Source organism: Gadus morhua, chromosome 23, assembly GCF_902167405.1.
Source record: "Gadus morhua chromosome 23, gadMor3.0, whole genome shotgun sequence".
NCBI classification, from domain to species: domain Eukaryota; kingdom Metazoa; phylum Chordata; class Actinopteri; order Gadiformes; family Gadidae; genus Gadus; species Gadus morhua.
In genome coordinates this window covers 21059160-21084625 of record NC_044070.1, presented here as the reverse complement: position 1 = coordinate 21084625, position 25466 = coordinate 21059160, and the positions used below count along the sequence as shown (strand labels likewise).

The 25466-nt window shown below is 42.7% G+C and overlaps 1 protein-coding gene across 4 annotated transcripts; it reads left to right on the top strand.

Annotated features, from left to right (window-relative positions):
* The first annotated feature begins 482 nt into the window (after nucleotides 1-482).
* LOC115537784 (V-set domain-containing T-cell activation inhibitor 1) lies at nucleotides 483-20692 on the top strand. Of its 4 annotated transcripts, XM_030349815.1 has the most exons (6): nucleotides 13570-13633; nucleotides 13832-14758; nucleotides 18509-18826; nucleotides 19335-19610; nucleotides 19944-20243; nucleotides 20589-20692. In XM_030349815.1, the coding sequence occupies exons 2-6, from the start codon at nucleotides 14689-14691 to the stop codon at nucleotides 20675-20677; spliced, it is 1053 nt and encodes a 350-aa protein (XP_030205675.1). In that variant the 5' UTR covers nucleotides 13570-13633; nucleotides 13832-14688; the 3' UTR covers nucleotides 20678-20692. The 4 variants fall into 4 exon arrangements, with proteins under 4 accessions (XP_030205673.1, XP_030205676.1, XP_030205675.1 ...); XM_030349813.1 differs by lacking the exons at nucleotides 13570-13633; nucleotides 13832-14758; nucleotides 18509-18826 and adding exons at nucleotides 483-660; nucleotides 2291-2617; XM_030349816.1 differs by lacking the exons at nucleotides 13570-13633; nucleotides 13832-14758 and adding an exon at nucleotides 8783-8967.
* Nucleotides 20693-25466: the final 4774 nt, after the last annotated feature.

Genomic DNA, 25466 nt, shown 5'->3' with positions numbered 1-25466 from the left:
GTATAAAAGTGTTTTGCGAAGAGTGCTTTGATCGTTTTTGAGCCTGCATGCTGCTTGGTAACCATATGGTCTGAGTCTTGGTTCTTGGTTATTTGAAGTTTCGGCCGGAATCTCAAGGTTATATTGACACGGCAGGATTTCATAATCTAACAAACAACTCAAAGGTCTTATCAAGGGTCTGGTGCCAAGGTCTCTAGCTGTCGCCACACTGTTGCATCTAAATTTAGTAGGAGATTCGCCTCACCCGGAATCGGAGCTAACGGTCCTGCATGCCAAGCTGAACTCGGCATGAAGTTTTTAAAGCTTTAATATTACAAAAGAAAACCGTCATTTACTGGCATTTATTACGCTATACTGGCCTGGCTGGACTCGGATTGGCTCAGCGTGGAAGGCCAGTGCGGCTAAAGCGGGTGATCTATCACCACAAGAACAGGTGAGGCGGGACATAAGCCTTGTTTTACGTTATATCTATTTTTCGCCTCCCATAGCAAACGGGCCTTGAATGGTTCTGCTGTCCCCTACAGTACCCCCCCGTCCCCCCGTCCGGGCTGCAGCAGACCGAGACACAAGTGGCATGAAGGAGGAATAACATGACAGCCCTCAACAGAGTTCAAGTCCACAAAGCCGTGTTTCTCATGTTGGTGGTCCTCGTCCAGGGAGGTAAGCTTGACTAAATATATTAACTACGGTAATATGAAGTACGTTTCAGAGTCCAGCATAGTATATTGGCAAAATGCCAGTAGATTAAGGTTTTCCTCTGATTTATGTACTTACAGATTTTCTCAGTCGCTTTTGTACATTTCTCAGATCAGAACCGAAATTTGCAAAACAGGAAGGGTACTACATGCATTCCTGTAGGAATTACAGTGCAGTCTTCCTACACATCCTGACGTTCCTGTCTGTTGGGCCACCAATTCTCATTCTCATGCAGCCTCACTCCTCTTCCTCTTCTTCTTCTCTCTGGCTGTTGACCCTGTCCAATTCCTTGTCCTTCCATTGTCAGACAATGTAACATTGTGTTGTGCTCCACCTATATATATATACTTGCCAGTTCATGGTTCAGGAGATGCACCTTTGAGCTATTTCAGTAAACTGGTTGTTCGTTGGTTGATCCAACACTCCACACATTTCCCTTCTTTAGAGAAACTCAAGATTCACCTGGTAGCAAATTACCAATTCAGGGCAGATTTAGAAAACAATCTAATGGAGAAATATGCTTGACATATTATGACAACTTGTTCAACCATTTTGCATGTACAGACTTATGCAATGAACTAATGCCTAAATGTTGTGGGGGTGAGACTTTTCAATAGAGACCCATTGCAATACATTTTGATCAACAGGACATAAGCAATTGATATTGTAGGAAAGAGCAGTGCATAATCCTTTGCATGAATGTACCAAAGCATTTGCAACTTGTTCAAAGAAATTAGAAACTGCTTTTTTGATGTGCCTGGTCGTTATTATTCTATACCTGGTAGCCCTGTCGCCCCTCTGTTTTAATCTAGTGCGTGGAACGTGCAGGAGACCCATACTACATGATCTAAGGATCTATCGCTCATTATACGCTAATATTCAACGACGGACGACTACAAAGTCTTAGAAAGTTCCTTGGGTCGTAACAATGGGGATGACACGCCCCTCCTTTGGTTGGCAGAGGCTTCAAAACAGAGCATTTTACTCCTGTTTTACTCTCAATTCGTTACAAGTTATAAAATGGAATAGATTACTGTGTTGAAGATCATATACGACGTATTACAGCTTTGAAACAACAAAAATAATTGACTACGATTTTGGGTTCACTACCTCTTTTAGGAACAACAGATCACGGAAACAGTGTACAATATAATAGTTTTGCAGTACATTATATGTTATATTACTACTAGATACTGAAGTTCATATTTCTGAACTGTAGTCATACAGAAACCATTTGAAAATTCCACCAGGATAAACCTGCCTAATTACATTCACTAGCTCGGTCAAGCATTGCTTTTCTGTCAAGCAAGTATTTGTTTAATAAGGTTTACTGTTCTGAGATTAAAATATCAGCTATCTCTAAGACAATATGCTATGGCAGCAGCAGCTGTACTAGGACTCCGCACTATCCTGTATTTCACGCCCGTGGGTCTTTCCAACATTTTGCATTCACAATCACCAGAACCGCTGAGCTCTATTACTTGAAACTTTGAGGTTACACCTTTCCCTCACAGTTACATGTCATTTCCAAAAAGTGAATAAAAAGTGTGTGCTGTTCTAACATCCAACTCCGGTTGTAACCTCTGATCTCCAGACACCCAGGTGGGCTGTGTGTTTGGGGGGAGCTGTGTGCTGCCTTGCCGCTTCCAGCCAAACAGTGATACGATCCTCCACTGGAACAAGATTTTCAAAACTGATAGGAAGAAGCTCGAGGTCCACTCCTACTACGATGACCAGGACCAACTGGGATACCAGGACCCTCTCTACAAGGGAAGGACCTCGCTGTTCCATGACCAGATCTCAGGGGGCAACGCATCCCTCAGACTGGCCAGGGTGAACCTCCAGGACCAGGGCAGGTACCTGTGTTACGCCAGCACTTCACTGAACAGCCAGGAGGCCTTCGTCACCCTGACAGTGAGAGGTGATCTCAAGTCTTGATGAAAATATATAATGCAACCCACTCACAGGTAGTTTGAGCCATTAAACTCATTATGTTCATGTTTTAGCAAAAATAATTGTGATCTCTGCATAGTATTTAGCCAAAAACAGCTGTAAGTTGATGCAGAAAGTTGTGTAGTTACGTTTTATAATTTTTCTAGGAAATAAATTGTGTATTTGGCCATATATTTTCATATAGTACAGTAACAAAGGTCAATAATTCAGTTAATGGTCCACTAAAACCACACAAACTTTACTCTACTTACCTTAACTAACTTTACTTTAATTTGAGACCTGAGTTTTTTCAACCACAAATTAAATTGCTCCGTTCCCATGTCAGTTCGGTGTGTATTTTGGTTTATTGGTTTATGACTTGCGTGCCTTTTTTAGATGGTGAACGTAAACAAAGGAAAGCCCTCTGATTGGACGGGCAAGACTGACGAGTGGCTACACCTCTGGATGTTTGATTAGCAATAATATCGACCTACGCCATTGATATCAGTAGCAATGCATACGTAGCAAACCAAGTGAAGCATGGTAATTATTAGATTCTTGTTTCAATGTGGTTTCATGTCCATGCAGCTCCTGTTGCTGGAGTGGACATTCGGCTAGTGAACAATACTGTCACCTGTAAGTCTGGAGGAATCTACCCAATACCACAGCTCACCTGGTCCGTCATTCCTCGCCCGGCTACTGTCCTCCAGAACACAACCGAGGTCCATGAAGATGACCAGGGACTCTATGACATCAGTGGCTCCTTAAGGACTGTTTACAATGACACAGAATCGACATACGGCTGCTCAGTCCAAAATGAACACAGTGCAAGGAAAGCCACGATGAGGTTACACCGTAAGTCTTTCAATATCAGAAGGGAACAGTCAGTAATAAAGTGTTGACTTTCAATGGCGGCAACCTAAAGGTGCCTGTCATGTCAGTGGCTGACATAAGAGAGTACTGCTTCAAATGTGTGTTGTGAAAATATTGCGGTCTGAAACATCTACTCCATGGCAGAATAGTCAGACCATTGACATTATTGGTCAGGGATTTGCATTCTCTATTGGTCAAATTAGGGAAAATTGTGTCATGATCCAATTTCTCTGCAGATTTCATAACAATAACATATGTCTGACTGTCCGTCCACTTGTCTGTCTATCTTCATCAGCTCCAATGCAAAGTGCTCCCGGGAGTGAGGTGTTACTCCCTTGTGACGCCTCGGGGCTCGATGACATCACCTGGACCTTCAACCACCACCAGACCATCCTCAGAAGACAAGCAGGACAAGAGGTGGTGGTGGAAACAGAGTGGCAGCAGCATGTAAGAGACCTGTCTGAATCAGGCAGCCTCCTGCTGTATGTGACCTCATCAGCCCAGAGTGAAGGGACGTACAGGTGTACTCTCAGGTACGCAGACGGAGAAGACGTAACCCACATTGAACTGAAGATACTGGAGGACCCTGTTGAAGGTAGGTGAAAATACAAAATCAATCTGTGTTAGGCTAAACCATCTGTGGTGTGAAGAAGGGACTTTGTGTTTTCAATACTTTGCTGATGCTTGGGGGGGGGGGGGGGGGGGGGGTAAGGCAAGGGTCTCCATTGTCTTCTTCACTGAACCATGTTAACTGGGCCTGTAACTGAGGAGCCACCTTAGACAATGTGTTTAAAACATGTTTAATGTGAAGGTATTTGGATGTGTACTGCAGTCACTGTTATGATTGTTATTATTATTTTAGAAAGAATAAGCGACATTCTCTTTTTCTGTTCAGAGGGATCTTCTAGCACAGGGATCATTATAGGAGTCGGGATTGCCCTTTTATTAATCGCTTCATTCATCGCCATCATCTTTCTTTATTTCAGGAAAGAAAAGGTAAAACCACAACTTACACCTTCATTCACAACATGTTTACTACACTTTTTTATTTTTTCTCGAGTTTCTTCTGGGTAATTTATGAGTGATGTGGGACTGTGTAGATTTACAAATAGGATTATGAAGCTATTTTTAATATAACTTTTTGTTACTCTTAGGACAAAGAAAGACAAGGAATGAGCTCAAACAACCAAAGTACTGAACACTCTCCTCAGGAAGTCGTTCCTCTGTCTGAGATAAAGGGTTCAACCTCCTGACCTTATTACCGTACCATCAGACACAGCAGGGTAAGACCATGGTCGCAGGTGCCAGGATCCTTGTTTACGTTGTCATTTAGGGGTGTAACAGTAGAATGGGGGGGGGGGGTGTTTGTAGGAGGAACTGACCAGCTTCAGGAGTGAGGCTGAGGTGTGTAAAAGGTGAGTAGGTGTGGTCTGTAGGGGCTGATTCTGACCTCTGAGTCCTCTGCTGAGATAAGAGATTATGTTGCCCGGTGTCTTCATCTGAGATCGACTGGGAGGATATTTTTATTCTGCAACAGAGAAAGACTTTGAAAAGGTCAAACGGACAATGTGATGTCCGTTTGTCCGTTTGACCGTCTGGTGCCCTTCTGGTGCCCTTCTGCCCGTCTGATGCCCCCATGGTTGAAAAAGTGTGCTAAAGTGCCCTCTATGGTGGTGAAAATGAGAGAAAGTGCCTTATTGGCTGCCCTTTACACGTGAACTAAAATTAGAGTATGTCAGTACCCATAGTGGAAAAGCGCAATTAGATGCCAAGTTAGAAAAACTTAATATTTTCAGTTTGCATAATCCGTTTAAAATGTATATACATTTTTTGAGCGTTCAAGATCATTCAAGTGTAGGTCATTTCATGCAAGAGAGACGATAATGGTCAGCTATCACCTCAACATGAAGATAAACTTCCTTAAATGTTAGCTGTCTGTCAGCGGTCAAAGACTGTATTGTAGCGGCACATTGAATTTTCTCCATTCTAATTTTTACTTAAATGTTAGTAAAGATGAAAGCAGTAAGGCATCCTCCTTTCTTTGGCTAAAATGTGAAAGTGCACAATGATGTGAACAACTCATTTTGGTGTTTATAAAGTCGCTAGAATAAGGGGAAACAGCGTCTTTGAAGCAAAAAATATTCTGGTAGGGGACCCGCAAACCCCCCGTTTCAATTATGAGCCCAACTATTCTTTTAAGTGCTACATGGAAATGTAACAAGTGCCCCGAATGGGACCTTCAAGGCAGCGCTTGCTTAGGTTAGGGGATAGGACCTTCCAGGCAGCGCTGCCTTTAAGGCTCCGTTGGGGAAACAAAACACCATCAAGTTAGAAAAGCCCCTGTGTCCGCTGGTGTGTCCGCTGGTGGGGCTCCATGTTGTCCAGAATGTGCCCTTTTTATTTTTTCGCCCCTGCCCTTCAAACAGTCTGAGTCCGCCACTGATTAGGACCAATCCTTTCCGTCAGGATAGATTTTGCTGTACAGTAAAAATTTCGTGGACATGATATATGGACTTACCTGATTACATTCAGTGAATTGGGATTGATTGTGTAAAAATTCCACAAGTCAGCTTCAGAAGGAAGCTTCCCATGCACATATAGCTCAAAAAAATGAAGTCAATCCGCCATTTTGAATAATGTAAAAAAAAAAAAAAGCTAAGCTAAGCGCTAATGCTCCATTTCCATCGCAAGTCCGCATAAGAAGAATGCAGCAACTTGAAACTTGCCAGGAACATAGAGGTCCCCTCCCTTAACATGTGTACATAGTTTGTGTGTCTCTCTGTATGTCTGAGTGTACCTGTCTCTCTGTATGTCTGAGAGTGCGTGTGTGCGCGTGCCTTCATCACGCCTCGATCTTTATGTATAAAGAATAATACATAAATGTTAACACATTGTAATTGTTCTCTCTCTTTCTCCAGTCTCTACAACTGAAGGAATGATCCTGGTTGAGAGTAGTCCGCTGACCGGACCGGACAACGGAGGGGAGACAACGGACACTCCGAGCAAAGACGCTTGAACCCCCTAGAAAACAAACCTCGCCTCAACATTGGTTTTGGTTCTGCTTGTTTGTTTTGGAAATGTGTTGACCACTCAAAAGAACTCAAGGAAGAAAAACCAGCAGCTCTTTGGCCCCTCTGATGGTGTAAGAATGCTAATGTATTTTATATAGACCATGTGAAAGCTGTGGGTAGAACGACCAACAAAGAGCCTTTTAAGTGTCCCGATAAGTGCTTCGTAATCCAGTATATGGTTTAGTTGCACTAACTGCCGCTCATTAATTACTTTGTAATCTTTCTTCACTAAATAGTACAGGATGCGTTTACTGAAAACTTTGACTACTTAACATTGACTATTTCCTAAATCAAGCCAGAATCAAAAAAACTGTAAACTGACTAGTTCCCCAAAATGCGGTAAACCAAAAATAACTAGTATGTAGATACAAGACAAATCCGCCAGAAACAAAATTGTTTCAGTGATCATGGATTAGTATTAGAAACACAGAATTTTTGGTCTGGGAACCGAAGCGCAGGAAAGGTGCAACATTATGCATGCCAAGCTGAAGGGCTGAACTCGGCAAGAGGTTTGTAAAGCTTTAATATTACAAAAGAAAACCGTATTCTACTGGCATTTTTCTATTATTCTATATTGGCCTGGCTCGACTCAGATCGACTCAGCGTGGAAGCCCATTGCGGCTAAAACAGGTGATCAATGACCACAACAGCAGGTGTGGCAGGAATTGCATTATTCTTTTTCCTTTTGTTTTTTGCCTCCCATAGCTAACATTCCTTGAATGGTTGTGCTGTACTGCAGCTGGCCGAGAGGCACGAGAGTGTGATGACCTTGCTCTGGATTGTTGTGCACAGGATTGTGGAGGCGTGTCTCAGGTGTGGCAGCAGGAGCTGCAACACACCGTATCTCAATTCCATTCAGGCTCCTCCACACTTATTTAAGATGGCTGCCAGGCCATCTCACTCTCTCTGATCCTACCCAGACAGCAGGGGTTTTGGCTTCTTTCGATGGATCTGATATACTACACTACATTACTCACACGCAACTATACACTGCCGACACGTCTGATAATACTGATACATACTGGTGCATTGTTTATCTTTATCTCTTTAAAGAGGTTATTGGTTCTAAATAAATATACTTCCGTTAAACCTTCTGTGTGGTCTCCCCTTTTTGTCATTAACTAAAAGCTGGTTCATGACAAGAGGCATGAAGAAGGAATAACATGACGGCCCTCAACACAGTTCTGGTCCACACAGCCGTGGTTCTTATGGTGGAGGTCCTCGTTCAGGGAGGTAAGCTTGACTAAATGTATGAACTAATATGGAGAACGTTTCAAAGTCCAGCCAGGCCAGCATAGTACAATGGCAAAATGCCAGTAGATTAGTGTTTTCTTCTGAAAATGTACTTAATGTACTTATTGTCTTTGGATAAAGTGTCTGCTAAATGAATTAATGTAAATGTAATATGTAGAATGTTTTCATCCAGGATTCAGCATAATATTATTATTATTATTATTATTATAATTTTAAAATCTAAAGAGGGTGTTAACCCAAACCCCTTTTTTATAATAATAATAATAATAATATATTTAATTTGTAGAGCACTTTACATTCAGAAATCTCAAAGTGCTACAGAGTTTAAGAGTGAGGAAAAAAATAAAATAAAACGGGTTGTTTAAACATATAATGCATGAACAGTAAAAGGGAAATTAGCAAAAGGCTTTTTTAAAAAGTCTTACGTTTAAAAAAAAAAAAACAGCTGTAGTCTGTGGGGCGTTAGTGGCGTTTTCCCACCGGTGCGTAACCAAGCATTTCTGGTTACGTCTCGATCCAAACAGGGACACCGTGTTGTTGAAGGTGTGTCTCTAACTGATGACAAGCTTGTTTTGAGTCTATGACCCAACAACACACACTTATTGCAGCCCTTTTATCTTACGGTAGGGTAGGTCTACAGCCTACCATAAAATAGGATTGATTAGTTTAAGAGACATTAAATACATTGAAGGTTGATTGACATGCCTTCATTCAAAACCAGTTTAAGAGACATTTAATACATTGAAGGTTGTTTGACATGCCTTCATTTAAAACCAGTTTAAGAGACATTTAATACATTGAAGGTTGTTTGACATGCCTTTATGTAAAACCACTATTACGCCCATCCATTTGAATGCACAATTTGAGAGACAACCTCCAAACAACCAGGCATGACATCACTGCAGTCCACCTGCACTCGTGAGGCAGGACTGCCTCACCTTGCCTCCTCCTACTCCTCCTCTAGTCATCTGATCATTCAGCTGACTGGTTACGCTGGATGCTCTGATAACTCGAGCCGTATTCCATTCATGAGTCGGGTCTGACTCGAGAGATTCAGAAACGATCGACAAGATGAGAGATCGCAACAGAGTTCTGGTTCACACGGCTGTGTTTCTTATGCTGGAGGTCCTCGTTCAGGGAGGTAAGCTTGACTGAATCTACAATCTAATATGAAGAACGTTTAATTTCTTCAGATTATCATAGGGGTAGAACCTGAACCATTTTCTTTTCGTAGTCAAGGACTTTTCGCCAGTCCTTGCCAACCGCCTAGTGCGCGTCATACTCTGCTCCGTACGCGGCAGGTAGAGACATTTTTGTAACATTGAAGTGTCTTTAGTATACTCGTCAACGTCCCGACAAAGGCACACACATGGCGAGGCGTGTGTGGGCGTGTGGAGCTCTGTCCGAGCAGCAGGTCCGAGAGAGGGTGAAGCTCATCAGACAATTTGGCATTTCAAGACCAACATCCCTCATTATAACGCTCATACACAATGACGGTAGACTACAAAGTCTTACAAAGTTCCTTGGGTCGTAACCATGGGGATGACACCCCCCCCCTTTGGTTGGCAAATTAGTTGGCAGAAGCTTGCAAAACAGAGCATTTTACTCCTGTTTTACTATTAATTCATTACCAGTTCTAAAATGGAATAGATTACTGTGTTGAAGATCATATACGACGTATTGAGATAAGATAAGATATACTTTATTCATCCCAGCAGAGAGATTTAGGTGTTTCAGCAGCCAGCAAACATACACAACACAAGACAAGACAACACAACACATGTATGCATACATATCCCACCTAAACAAAACCATGCACCCACAATACCTAGCCTAGGATAGAAAAGTGGAATGGATGATCCATGTGAATAAGTATATATACAGGTGTGCAAATAAACAGGTGCAAAAATAAATAAATATTTTTTTTACATATATACTGTATATATATATATATAAAATAATATATATATATATAAGCAGCGCAAGCTTAAGTTTAAATGAATATTCTTCAGTCCTTACTTAAAAGGGGAATTATTAGAAAGTGCAATTGCAGCATACAAAAAAGTATTCTTAAATCTGTTCCTTCTGCAGCTTAGCTCTCATAGCCTCCCACTAAAAACACCCTTTTGTTTATTTACTAGAATGTGCAAGGGATGCGTGTTATCGTCCATAATACTCAACAATGTCTGTACCATCCTTCTCTCCATCACCTCCTCCAGGAGGTGATGGACAGAAGGTCCCCAGCACATAGCCAGCCCTCCTTATCAGCTTGTTAAGCTTTTTAGAGTCACAAGCCCCGATGCCGCTGCCCCAACTGATGGCTGCAAAGTAAATGGCACTGGCCACAACTGATAAAACATACATAACATTTTGCCACACACATTAAAAGACCTAAGCTTCCTCAAGAAGTATTGCAGCTTTGAAACAACATATTTAATTGATGACGATTTTGGGTTCACTACCTCTTATAGCAGATCATGGAAATAGGGTACAATATAATAGTTTTGCAGTATATTATATGTTATAATACTACTAGATACTGCGGTTCATATTTTTGTAATAAACCTGCCAGATTACATTCTTTGCAGTCAAGAATTGTCTGTAAGTCAAGCAAATATTTGTTAGTAAGATTTACTGTTCTGAGATAGAAGTGAAAGTGGTTTGGTGTAAGTGGAAGTTTGGTATATACTAGTATATCTCATTGTTTACATGTAGTGACTTTTACAAAGCTATCACTATGACAATATGCTACGGCAGCGCTCTGCTAGGACACCGGTATTTCACGCCCGTGGGTATCTTTCCAACATATTGCACAATCACCAGAACCGCTTAGCTCTATTACTTGAAACTTTGAGGTTACACCTTTACCTCACAGTTACATATGCCTTTTCCAATAAGTGAATAAGAAGTGTGTTCTGTTCTAATATCCAACCATGGTTGTACCCTCTGATCTCCAGACACCCCGGTGGGCTGTGTGTTTGGGGGGAGCTGTGTGCTACCTTGCCGCTTCCAGCCAAGCAGTGGTACCATCCTCCACTGGGTCAAGAAGAATGGGGAGAACGTTCAGGTCCACTCCTACTACGATGACCAGGACCAACTGGGACACCAGGACCCTCTCTACAAGGGAAGGACCTCCCTGTTCAATGACCAGATCTCAGGGGGAAACGCATCCCTTCGTCTGGCCAGAGTGAACCTCCAGGACCAGGGCAGGTACCAGTGTTACGCTAGCACTTCACCAGACCTGGAGATCTACCTAAACCTGACCGTGAGAGGTGAGCTCAAGTTCTATTTTTATTGGATGTCATCCTATGAATAATTATAAACGTTGTATTGAGCAAACGTTAGAACTTTGAGTCTGTTGTTTTAATGTGGTGCCATATTGTCCTGATCCAGCTCCTGTTGCTAGAGTGGACATTCGGCTAGTGAACAACACTGTCACCTGTAAGTCTGGAGGAATCTACCCAAGACCACAGCTCACCTGGTCCGTCAGTCCTCGCCCGGCTACTGTCCTCCAGAACACAACCGAGGTCCATGAAGACGACCAGGGACTCTATGACATCAGCGGCTCCTTAAGGACTGTTTACAATGACACAGAATCCACCTACAGCTGCTTAGTCCACAATGAACACAGTGCAAGGAAAGCCACCATAAGGTTACACCGTAAGTCTTTGAAAATCAGAATGAAAACAGGTCAGAATTAAAGTGTTGAATAGAACTGCTGCGATCCAATTTAGAGTGGTTGAAATTCAAGGGGAAACCGTCGCACTCGCTAATAGCTAACATAAGAGAATACTGCTTGACCTCATATTTACTAACCCTATCGTGAAAGTATTTGGTCTGCAACGTCTGCTCCGTTTCTGCTGAGAATTTGCAGAAAAGTTGGACGATTGACATCATTGGTCTGGGATTTGTGTTCTCCATTGGTCAAATAAGAATAAATGGTGTCATGGTCCAAAATCTCTGCAGATTTCGTTACAATATCTTATATGTCCGTCTGTCCACTTGTGTGTCTATGTTCATCAGTTCCAATGCAAAGTGCTCCCGGGAGTGAGGTGTTACTCCCTTGTAACGCCTCGGGACTCGATGACATCACCTGGACCTTCAACCACAACCAGACCATCCTCAGAAGACAAGCAGGACAAGAGAAGGTGGTGGAAACAGAGTGGCAGCAGCATGTAAGAGACCTGTCTGAATCAGGCAGCCTCCTGCTGAATGTGACCTCATCAGCCCAGAGTGAAGGGACGTACAGGTGTACTCTCAGGTACGCAGACGGAGAAGACGTAACCCACATTGAACTGAAGATACTGGAGGACCCTGTTGAAGGTAGGGTCTTGGTGAAAATACAAAAGCAATCTTTAAGATGCTACACCATCCGTGTTGGGAAAGCGTTATCGGGCTTACAATACTCGTAAAATAAAAATGTCCATTTACCTTTTTCACTAGGCCAAAAGTTTATACATTATATTTAAACATTGTTGACAAGGATTTGAGCTACTTGACTGTGCATCTCTGGTTAATATTTTTTTATTATTATAATAATAATAAATTAAAATAATAATAAATCGCATGATTATTATTATTGTCATTATTATCATTATGGAAGTAATTATCAACTTCTCTTCTCTGTTTCAGAGAGAACAAGAAGAACTTATTGGGTCACATTAGGGGTCTTCCTTACAATTATCATCATCGGCGGCATCATCATCTGGTAAATAGTAATGTACACCACATTCATTCACTGAGATTTTATCAAGAAAGTTGATGAGGTTATTTCTGGGTCATTTATTCATGATGTGGGACTTTGTGACATCACAAAAATGATTGAGATGAAGCCATTAATAATATAACTATTTTTATTCTTAGGAAAAAAAAAGAAAGCCTTCAATCCGGTACTTCGACCATCATATAACACCCGTCTGCATCTCCTGAAGTGTAACCATGCATCCCCAGAGACCATCTGGTCAGATTGACCCTGGTCCTTCTTGTGAGGGAGCACGGCTGGGCAAGACTGAGGAAGTTGTCTGTGTTAAGGGTTAAACCTCCTGACTTCATCACCGTACCCTCAGACACAGCAGGGTTTGACTCGTCAAATGTATATCTATCTAATTCGTCATTTAGAAGGGTTTAAGTAGGGCAGGCCTATTTAACTGCTGGCCCACGGGCCACATCCGGCCCATATATCATTTTGATCCGGCCAGCAAATTATTAGCAGTCCGTAAACAATCAAAATACATTTTCCCCGAAAAAGCAGTTTCTGAGCAAGGATGAGCGCTGTTTCAATTTAGTCCAATATGAAACTGTTTTATCCACCAAGCAGCTACACATTTTTGCTTGTAATCGTCTTAACTTTATCTTCTCTATAGCTGTCTTGGTTCATCTACCGATGTCCCCAGCTGATGAAGAAAGGACATCTGGTCTCCCATCCTCACCTCTCCTCTCTACGGAGCTTGTACGTTCAGCCAATTATTTGTGGTCTCTTTGTATTTGATGATACACTGCTATGTTGTCATTGTTATTGTTATTATTGTTGAATGTTACAATTACACCTTGTAAATAATTATATTAAGGTCTTAGGCAAATTATATAAAGTGTGTTTGTACAGTGCTACCTTATATGCAGTAGCATTACAAGGGACTTAATGCAGTGGTGTAACAATATTGTTGAACTGTATGTTTGAACACAGCCTGCAGGTACAGCAACATCCAGCCCCACATCCAGCCTTCTAGCTTCCTCCAGTGAAACACTGCCTGCAGGTCTAGCAACATCCAGCCCTCCAGTTCCCTCTAGTGAAACACAGCCTGCAGCAGGTGAGATGTGGTAATTGCATGTTACAGCTGCAGTCCGGGAATTAATACCAATATATCCCAATGTTTCTAATCCCAATGGAATGGTCAGGGTTTTGCATTTTCCATTGGTCAATTTAGGAAAAAAATGTGTCATGGTCCAGTCTATCTGCAGATTCCATAACAATATCTTGTCGTTCTCTTCCTGTCTATCTCCATCAGGTGCTACTGCGGCGCAGGAGTTGACTGGGAGTGGTAGGGGCTGACTCTGACCTCTGAGTCCTCTGCTGGGATTAGAGTCTGCTGCTATGTTGCCCGGTGTCTTCATCTGAGATGGACTGGGAGGATATATTTATTCTGCGCCAGAGAAAGACTTTGAAAAGGTCAGACGGACAATGTGATGGGTACAACCGAGGCAACTTCAGCACCACAACAACAACAACAACGACAACGACAAAATGGACGACCTTGGTGACGCACAACAGAGCACACGTCCAAGAGCTCAGACACAAGTCTCTGGATTAATGGAAATGAAAAAAACAAAGTTTTCTCGTTTGGTCACAGGACAAGCACTGAGTTTTTGTCATCCTTATGATCCGAGCATTTTATTTTGCATTGATATACATTTTAATTCATCTTTTGGCTATGAATGGCTGAATTGTAACATTCGTCCATTATCTTAGTGTACCGTCAATGGAATTGGACTTTCCATTGACGGTACAAAACCAACTCTGACAGATTACTACTATTTTTATTTAAAAATATTGTTTTCTTTTGTATTATAACGTCATAATCAACCATTTTCAAATACGTGTATTTACTATGAATGTAAATTATGGTTTTCCACTATTCATTTGTCACAAACGTTCATACAGGGCTGGTGCTGTGCAGTTGTTTACATTTAAAATTACTTGAATGGCAAAAGTATCCGAAACTCGTGTTGTAAATACGAGTCCAAAGAAAATAAAAAGTCATAAACTGGCAGCCAGGAGGTCTAATCAGTCCAGTTAAAGATTGTCGTGTCCCGGTCCTGTCAGCAGACCAACAACAGGTACAGCTGAGAGAGGACGACACAGACAATGACAGCGCTGGGCAGTGTTGTGATTCAGGCGGTCGTGTTACTGACCGGGCTGGTCGTCGTTCAGGGAGGTAAGCTGGACCGGATCTAAACCGTCTCTGGCAAACCTAATATCAAGACTTCTTCTATGTTTGGTTTGTTATGCTTGATATTTGGACTAGAACCAGGACTCAAACTATCTATTTTTTCAAAAAATATAGCCCTTAGGTTTTACTTAGAATGTTGAAAATAATAAAATAAAATACAATTTTTTTGTATTGTATTGATTAAATCTGAAATCTTTCACTTCTTACTATAATTACTAGATTCTCGTATCATTTTTTACCTCATTTGAATTTAACCCAGGTTCTCAGATGGTCTGAGAACCTGGGTCCGTCGTCAGGATTAGTTAAAAGGACATAGTCGTCTTTGACTCTCTCAGATTGCAGAGGTCTAAAGGTCATGTTTTATGAGCGATTCAAGGTAATTTACTAGTCATTTATTATCAGTTATCTCCATCAGTATTCTCCATCCGAGTATTACTTATGGACCTGCTTCTAAAGTTAATGAAGAGTATGCCTCTAACACCCCCCCTATTCTCTGATCTGTTTCGGGGGAGCTGTGTGCTGCCTTGCAGCTCCCAACCAAACAGTGATACGATCCTCCACTGGATCAAGATTAGTGGGAAGAAGCTTCAGGTCCACTCCCACTACTCTTCGTCGTGGTGTAATGTATAGGAGCACTCACTACCCTGTGCAGTGCTGCTGAGCAGCACTGCACGTCAGCCCCGCAGATCCTCGTCAGCCCCGTATTGAAGACTTTTTCAGAAATAATCAGGTGGATAAGTTCTCTTAAAGATATGGTCATGGGTGACCAAGTCTTAAACAGTTTGAGACCGATTGAGCAGTGTGTTTGTGTGGAAAATGTCCAAGGAGTTAAAGTGTAATTCTGGCGTAAATGGAACCCAGGGTCATTGTTTTGGCATGAAAACCCATCAAATCTTATTTGATGGGTTTTCATGCCAAAACAATAAACACAACTACACAAAATGTAATTCACAAAAAGGAAATCAATAAGAAACAAACAAAATATAACACAAATACACAAACCAGGCCAAAAAGGATTTTAAACATGCGTGATAGCCCACTGGTTATCCGCAGCTATAAAAAAGGCCTCCTGCCAGTGGCTTAACAGAAGCAGGGCTCAAAACAAACCATAAACAGAATCCCCCAAATTAAACCAAACACTTCCCCAGGACAAACACTCTACACACACACACCGACACACTAGTTGCGACACGGACAGGTGGAAACACACAATGACAAGTCAACAGACAGATCACGTTCAAAAGGAGTGGTCGTTAACGTCTTCGCCGCTATCCTCCAGGCTAGCCCAGGACAGTTGGGCAGCTTTGGTGGTAAACAACGGGTGGCAAAAACAGCAGTCGGCAACGACACAATCGGCAGTACCAGGAAGTTGGCAACTTCCTACTTAAGCCAGCGTCTCACAGCGCACCGCTGAATGTTACCATTCGGTTGGAATCCACACCGAGACTGTTACACGATCAACAACCTGCACGCATCACCAACCAAGGCAGGGCACCAGCAGGCACCAGCAAGCAACAGGCACAAGCGCGGTAGCAAGTTGCCTGGAGGGGCGTAGCAGGAAGTAACGAGGAGACAAATTGTGGCACCTCCCGACACAAAAACTACCTCAGGATAAATAAGGTGGAGACGCAAGCCATTGGCTGTGACGGCCCTGATCATTACAAAGGGCTCTGCCCCTGCGTCTCACCACACTTATATAATGTTTGTGTGTGTGTGCGTGCGCGCGCGCATGTCTCTGTGTGCCACCTTGCCTTGGCTCCTTTCTGAATAGCTGCCTGTAAAGGGTTGACAGGATAAGAAGGAAGAAACACGAGCAGAATCCAAGTCAACAAGCCAACACAATATGCTGTTGTGTATAAAACTAAATTACAACAACAAGTAAGAATTCAGTTTACCTAATTCAGTATTTAAATGATGATATTACTACTGTAATGTATCATTGTAAAAGTCTTTATATTTACTGTTAAATTGCATACTTTTGTGGGACTACTGCGTGTCTAAAAAACACCCCTTATAATCTTTTTATCGTGAATGGTGTAACAAGATAAGAAGGAAGAAACACAAGAAGAATCCAACCCAACAACATGACTCATTGACGAGATATGAAGGAAGAAAATAATAAAGAATCACGTGACAGTACAAACATGCTTACCCTTACTCCGAGTATTCTGAGGACACTATATACAGTAGATTAGTTTTACCTGCCTATCCACCATTCAGTCTGTACATTTTTTTTAAGATCTTTTAAAGATAGGATGAGGCGGGCCCCCTACACATCTTCGCCTTGGGCCCCCAATTTGCTAAATCCGCCACTGGGTATTATCAGATGAATCCTACAATTTGATAGACAACCTCTAAACAATCAGGTATGGCGTCAATGCATTCCCCCTGCGCAGGTAAGGCAGGACCGGCAACGCAACATATTTCTCTCCTTGCCTCCTCCTCCCCCCCCAATAAAAGGAATGCAGCTTGAGTCATTGGATCATTCCACTCTCTGATTGAACTGCTCTGCAGCTGACTCTGAGGCTCAATAGTCAGAAAGGATGAACAAGATGACAGCCCTCAACAGAGTTCTGGTCCACACAGCCGTGTTTCTTATGGTGGAGGTCCTCGTTCAGGGAGGTAAGCTTGACTAAATGTATGATCTATGTATGATGATGACGCTTCATTTCTTTGGACAATCTTAAAATCTAGGGGTAGAACCTTAACCCTTTTAACTTATCCTAAAATCAATCCTGTGTTTATGCCGGTCTCTGCCAACCACTTAGTGCCCGTTCCACTCTTTTCCCAACGCAGGTAGATACTTTTGTGACGTCAAAGTGCCTTTAGCATACACTTTAACGTCCCGACACTGGTGGTGAGGTGTGTGTGGGCGTGTGGAGCTCTGTCCGAGCAGCAGTTGATGAGCACGACCGAGAGAGGGTTAAACTCATCAGACACTTAGCTGCGTTTCATGACCAACATCGCTCATTATAACGCTCATACACAATGAGGGCAGACTACAAAGTCTTGCAAAGTTCCTTAGGTCGTAACCATGGGGATGACACACCCCTCATCCTTTGGTTGGCAAATTGGTTGGCAGAGGCTTGCAAAACAGAGCATTTTCTCTAAAAGTGATCAAATGGAATAGATTACTGTGTGGAATATATACACGACATATTGAGGCTTTGTAACAACAAAAATATTTGATGACGATTTTGGGTTCAGTACCTCTTTTAGCAACAACAAATCACGGAAACATACGGTACAATATAATAGTTTTGCAGTACATTATACGATATTATTACTGCAGTTCATATTTTTGAACTCTAGTCATACAGAAACCATTAGAAAATTCCACCAGAGGATAAACCTGCCAGATTACATTCACTAGCAGTCAAGCATTTTTGTTTAGTGAGGTGTACTGTTCTGAAATAGAAGTGAAAGTGAAAGTGGTTTGGTGCAAGTGGAAGTTTGGTATATACTGTTTATCACATTGTTTACATGTAGTGACTTATGCAGTGCTATCACTATAACAATATGCTTAGGCAGCGGCTCTGCTTGGACACGCGCAATCCTGTATTTCACGCCCGTTGGTATCTTTCCAACATTTTACACAATCACCAGAAACGCTTAGCTCTATTACTTGAAACGTTACACCTTTCCCTCACAGTTACATATGCCTTTTCCAAAAAAGTGAATAAGAAGTGTTGGCTGTTCTAACATCCAACCACGGTTGTACCTTCTGACCTCCAGACACCCAGGTGGGCTGTGTGTTTGGGGGCAGCTGTGTGCTGCCTTGCCGCTTCCAGCCAAACAGTGATACCATCCTCCACTGGAACAAGATTAATGGGAAGAACGTTCAGGTCCACTCCTACTACGATGACCAGGACCAACTGGGACACCAGGACCCTCTCTACAAGGGAAGGACCTCCCTGTTCCATGACCAGATCTCAGGGGGCAACGCATCCCTTCGTCTGGCCAGGGTGAACCTCCAGGACCAGGGCAGGTACCTGTGTTACGCCAGCACTTCACAGAACAACCAGGAGACCTTCGTCATCCTGGCGGCGAGAGGTGAGCTGAAGTCCTGATGTCATATCCTATTTTAAACAATTATTTTTATAATGCAACCCACTGACGGGTAGTTGTAGCCTATATTCAGGTTTCAGCAAAAACATAATGTGACCTTTGCATAGGATTTAACCTATCTGAAAACCAGTCGATGCAGAAAGTTGTGTAGTTACGCAGTTATGTAATTTTTCTATGCATCTAAAGCATATATGTAGTTGGATCAAAGATCAATAACTCAGTTAAGGGTCCACTTACACTTCACAAGCTTTACTTTTCAAATATTACCCTACAATCTGAGACCTGTGTTTTGTTCAACCACAAAATAAAATTGCAACGTTTCCATGTCAGTTGTGTGTGCATTTTGGTATATTTTCTGATGTAACGTTCCTGGTTTGGTTAACAATAACACCTAACTACGCCATTGATATCAGTAGTAATGCAAATGCAGGAAACCAAATGAGGCATGGTTACTATTAGTTTTTTGTTTTAATTTGGTGCCATGTCGTTGCAGCTCCTGATCCAGCTGCTGTTGCTAGAGTTGACATTGTGCTAGTGAACAACACTGTCACCTGTAAGTCTGGAGGAATCTACCCAAGACCACAGCTCACCTGGTCCGTCAGTCCTCGCCCAGCTACCGTCCTAAAGAACACAACCAAGGTCCATATCGATGACAAGGGACTCTATGACATCAGCTCCTTAACGACTGTTTACAATGACACAGAATCGACCTACAGCTGCTCAGTCCAAAATGAACACAGTGGAAGGAAAGCAACACTGAGGTTACGCTGTAAGTCTTTGAAAATCAGATAGACAGTCAGTATTAAAGCATTGATTAAAACTGTTGCGATCCAATTGAGAGTCGTTTCAATATCAGGGGAAATCACCACCTCGCAAATAGCTAACATAAGAGTACTGCTTCATATTTTTATCGAGAAAATATGTTTGTCTGCAACGTCTATTCATTTTCCGCTGAAAATCGGACCATTGACATCATGGGTCTGGGATATGCGTTCTCCATTGGTCAAAATAGGATAAAGGTTGTCATGGTCCAAAATCTCTGCAGATTTCATAACAATATCTTATATGTCTGTTTGTCAAATCGTGTGTCCATCTAATTCAGCTCCAATGCAAAGTGTTCCCAAGAGTGAGGTGTTACTCCCTTGTAACGCCTCGGGGCTCGATGACATCACCTGGACCTTCAACCACAACCAGACCATCCTCAGAAGACAAGCAGGACAAGAGAAGGTGGTGGAAACAGAGTGGCAGCAGCATGTAAGAGACCTGTCTGAATCAGGCAGCCTCCTGCTGTATGTGACCTCATCAGCCCAGAGTGAAGGGGCGTACAGGTGTACTCTCAGGTACGCAGACGAAGAAGACGTAACCCACATTGAACTGAAGATACTGAAGGACCATATTGCAGGTAGGCTCTTGGGGAAAATACAAAAGCAATCTGTGTGATGCTTAAACCATCTATGGTGTGAAAGGGACATCGGGCTCACAATACTTTGATGTCAATGTACATTGTCTTTTTTGTTTTTTACAATTTTCACTATAGGCTGATTACTAAAGTCACGTAAGAAATTGGGTCGATAGCATTGTTGACTATGTAGTGATTAACATTGAGCTACTTGAATGTATATTGCACCTCTTGCTGATATTTGTTATTATTAAACGAGCACTAATTATGAAAATAATTATAAAAAATCATATATATAATAAGATAAATAATAAGAAGAAATAATGATCTTCTCTTTCTCTGTTTCAGAGGGATCCAATAGAACACTTGGGATCACATTAGGAGTCATCATTCCAGCTATTCTTTCAGCTATCGTCATCAGCGTCATCATCAGGTAAATACTAATGTACACATTTCATTAAAGTTGATTTTGTCAAGAAAGTTGGTGAGGTTATTTCTCTGTCATTTATATTTGATGTGGGACTGATGTGTGGTTTTACAAATATGATTGAGAAGAAGCCTTTACTAATTTAACTCTTTTTAATCTTAGGAGAAAAAAACAATCCATCATATAACACCCGTCTGCATCTCAAGTGTACCAATGCTTCCCCAGAGACCATCTGGTCAGGTAATCCCAGGTCCTTCTTTTGAGGGAGCACGGCTGGACAAGGCTGAGAGAGTTGTCTGTGTTAAGGGTTAAACCTCCTGACTTTATCACCGTACCCTCAGACATAGCAGGGTTTGACTCGTCATATGTTTATCTATTTAGTCATTAAGAAGAGTTAAAGTAGGGCAGGCCTATTGAACTGCTGGCCCAAATTATTAGCAGAACGTAAACAATCAAAATACATTTCTTAGCAAGGATGAGAGCTGTTTCAATTAAGTCCAAAAGGAAACTGTTTTATTGACCAAGCAGCTACATGTTTTTGCTGTAATAGTCTAACTTTATCTTCTCTATAACTGTCTTGGATCATCTGGCGATGTCCCCAGGTGTTGGAGAAGGGACATCTTGTACCCAGTCTATACCTCTCCTCTCTACTGAGCTTGTACGTTCAGCCAATTATTGGTGGTCTCTTTGTATTTGCTAATACAATGCTTTGTCGTCATTGTGTATATATTATCTTATTATATCTTATTATATATATATATTATATATTGTTGAATGTTACAGTTACATCTTGTATTAAATGAATGTATTAGGCAAATTATATAAAGTGTATTTGTACAGTGCTACTTTAAATGCAATAGAATGCCGAAGGACTAAATGCAGTGGTGTAACAATATTGTTGAACTGTATGTTTGAACACAGCCTGCAGGTAAAGCAACATCCAGCACCACATCCAGCCTTCTAGCTTCCTCCAATGAAGCACATCCTGCAGGTCAAGCAACATCCAGCCCTCCAGCTCCCTCTAGTGAAACTATCTCCATCAGGTGCTACTGTGGTGCTTAGGAGTTGACTGGGAGTGGTGATTCCGACCTCTGAATCCTCTGCTGGGATTAGAGTCTGCTGCTACGTTGCCCGGTGTCTCCATTTGAGATGGACTGGGAGGATGTTTTTATTCTGCACCAGAGAAAGACTTTGAAAAGGTCAAACAGACAATGTGATGGGTACAACCGAGGCAACTTCAGCACCACAACAACAACAACAACAACGACAACGACAACGACAAAATGGACGACCTTGGTGACACACAACCAAGAGTGCAGACACACGAGTCTGGATTTATGGGAATGAAAAATGTTCGGACTAAATACACAACGATTTGTAGTTTGGTCTTGAAAAGCGGTGATTTTTTTGACATCTTTATGATCCCACAATTTTCTTTTACATTGAGATTTGTAACAAGTCATGAAACTTAAGTTCATCTTCAAGGCTATGAATGGATGAATTGTAACATGAGTCCATTATCTTAGCGTACCGTCTGTGGCATTGGCATCTCCAACAGAATACTTGTTATTTATTAATATTGTTAATTTTATTTGTATTATCACGTTGTAATCAACCTTTTTCAAATACTTTTTTGAAAACGATGTATTGTATATATGTATATATAGTCAGCTATGTGTAAATTATGGTATTTTGTTTTGTTGCAAACAGTCCTACACTTCATCTGCTGCTGTGCAGTTTAAACTATTATTGTGACGCCCAAATCAAAAAAATAAATACATTAAAATAAATTCCTCTTTTGCCCTTCATTTCCCACCTCCCTGCTGTTTGCGTTTTATATTCCTCTGATGTCGTTTGTGTTTGTTATCTTTTCCACCTGATCAATCCATCAAATCTGAATGACACATTTACATATATTAAGCCGAGAACATTTACATTAAATTGCAGAGAATTCTAATATTAGACTTAACCCATTATTATTAACAAGACTTACGGATTTTACTATAATATTTTACAATAAATAATACAGTAAAAGTTTCTTTACAATTGAAATGTCCTTTTACACTCAATCAAACCTCAGATCTCTGATTTTATATGTTTTGAATTCAATATAACAAACCCAGAGTTCAACCAGACTACAGCGGAGATACCGGGAGAGTAGCCTTGCTATCCTCACAGAAACATGGCTGAATGATCTCACCCTGGATTCGCATGTGATACTGGATGGTTTTAAACTCGTGAGAGCGGACAGGGGGCAGCATCCGTCCTTTTTATCTCCCTAGAGAATTTTCACGTCATTGCCATTACCATGTACATCCCCGCCGTCTGCTGATGCTGCCTCTGCTTGCGAGCTTCTACTCACTGTTGTACCACAGTTGCAGACATCCAACTCCCAAGCGCTCCTTCTCATTTCTGGGGATTTTAACCACGCCCCCTTGTCTTCCACTCTCCCCACATTCACCCAATATGTCAACTGTCACACCAGAGACGATAGAATTTTGGACTGTTTCGACAGTACTGATTGGGAATGGGAAGTACTGTACAGTCCTCACGGGGAAGATGTAGATAGATGTAGACCTGTGTCACAGATTACATTAATTTCTGTTTGAATAACACTGTACCTGTAAAGAGGGTACGATGTTTTCCAAATAATAAACCCTGGGTGACCCCTGACCTGAAAAACTATCCCCAGGGCTTTTGCATCTGGGGATAAAGAGTTGAGGAGAGCGCAAAAGGATGTGAAGAGGGAACTAAGAAGGGGACAGGACGACTACAGGAGGACATTGGAGCAGCACCTTCAGGGTAACAATGTCAGGGAGGTCTGGAGGGGTTTGAAAACTATCTCAGGCCACAGCAAAGTAGGAGGGAGTGGACCTGAAGACGGGGACAGGGAGTGGGCAAATAAGTTACATCTAATTTTTTAACCGATTTGATTCGGAGGCCCCCGCTACCACTCAAGACCCCGCACACCAGAGAGCCCAGTCCAATCGGCACCACCAGTCTACACCACCAGCCTGCCCCACTCCGGGGTTAACAGAGTGGAGTAACTCCACCCCCCCTTGTCCATCTCCACCTCCAGTTCTTCACTTCACATAACCCCTCCCCCACTCACTCGGGTGTGTCTCCCCAGCCTACCCAGAACTGCAGAACAGGTGAGAGATGTGCTTAGGAGGATGAAGGTGAGGAAGGCTACGGGTCCTGACGGGATTAGCCCCAGACTGCTTGGGGACTGTGCTGATGACCTCTGTGGGGTCTTTCAGCACATTGTTAACATCGGCCTGGGTCTGGGGTGAGTCCCAATCCTGTGGAGGACTTCCTGTGTGGTCCCTGTCCCCAAGACAGCGCACCCCAGGGAGCCCCACCACTTCAGGCCACCGGTCTCTCTCCCTTTCAGTGGGCCTACGGGTACCAACCACCGCTGTTCCCCGACCTGGGGAAGGAGTCTTCCTGCCCCTCGGCCCAAGCCCTGATCCGGCGTCGTCAACGCACCTGGACCCGGGCTCGCACTGCTCTCTCTAGGGCCGCAGGTCGCCACGCTGCCGCCGCCCACAAGCGCCATTCGCCCGGCCCCTGCATACTGGCCTGGCCAGAAGGTCTGGCTCTCCACCCGAGACCTTCCCCTTAAGCTGGAGAGTCGCAAGCTGGCCCCCAGGTTTATAGGACCCTTCCCCGCCGCCCAACCCCTGACGGTCTGTCTGCTCCTCTGTCCCCGGCTCCTGATCCACCTGTCTGCCTCCCGTTGCCGATCCCTGCCTGTCTGACTATCCTGCCTGCCGCCCAGCCCCTGCTGGTCTTTTTGCTCTTCTGTCCCCGGCTCTTGATCCACCAGCCTGCCCCCGACCTCTGCCTGTCTGACTATCCCGCCTGCCGTCGAGTCCCTGTCGGTTTGTCTGCTTACCCGTTCCCTATTCCTGGTCTGTCCATCTGCCTTCCCGTTGCCGACCTCTGCCTGCCGACTACCCTCTGCCTGTCGATCCTGTCCCCAAATAAAGCCTTGTACTTATCCTGCGCCAGTCGTCTATATGTGCACTTGGGTTCTGCTAAACGCCCCCATTACACTGGTTGAACCGAGCGGGCAACGGTGGAAACACAACGGACACTCCGAGCAAAGACGCTTGAACCCCCTAGAGAATAAAGCTTGCCACATCACTGGTTTTGGTTCTGCTTGTTTGTTTTGGAAATGTGTTGACAACTCAAAAGAACTCAAGGAAGAAAAACGAGCAGCTCTTTGGCCCCTCTCATGGTGAAATAATGCAAACATATATTTATATAGACCATGTGAAAGCTGTGGGTAGAAAGACCAACAAAGAGCCTTTTGATTGTCTCGTTAAGTGCTTCGTAATCCAGCATATGGTTTAGATGCACTCAACTGCAACTCATTAATTACTTTGTAATCTTTCTTCACTAAATAGTTCAGGATGCGTTTACTGAAAACCTTGACTACTTATACATTGACTATATCCAAAATCAAGCCAGAATCAACAAACTGTAGGGACCAGTTCCCCAAAATGAGGTAAACCAAAGTAACTAGTATGTAGATACAAGACACATCCGCCGTTGTTGTTTTTTGTGTTGCACTCCCAGCAGAAACAAAATTGTTTCAGTGATCATGGATTAGTATTAGAAACACTGGATTTTTGCTCTGGGAACCGAAGCGCAGGAAAGGTGCAACATTATGCATGCCAAGCTGAAGGGCTGAACTCGGCAAGAGGTTTTTAAAGCTTTAATATTACAAAAGAAAACCGTATTCTACTGGCATTTTTCTATTATTCTATATTGTTCTGTCTCAACTCGGATCG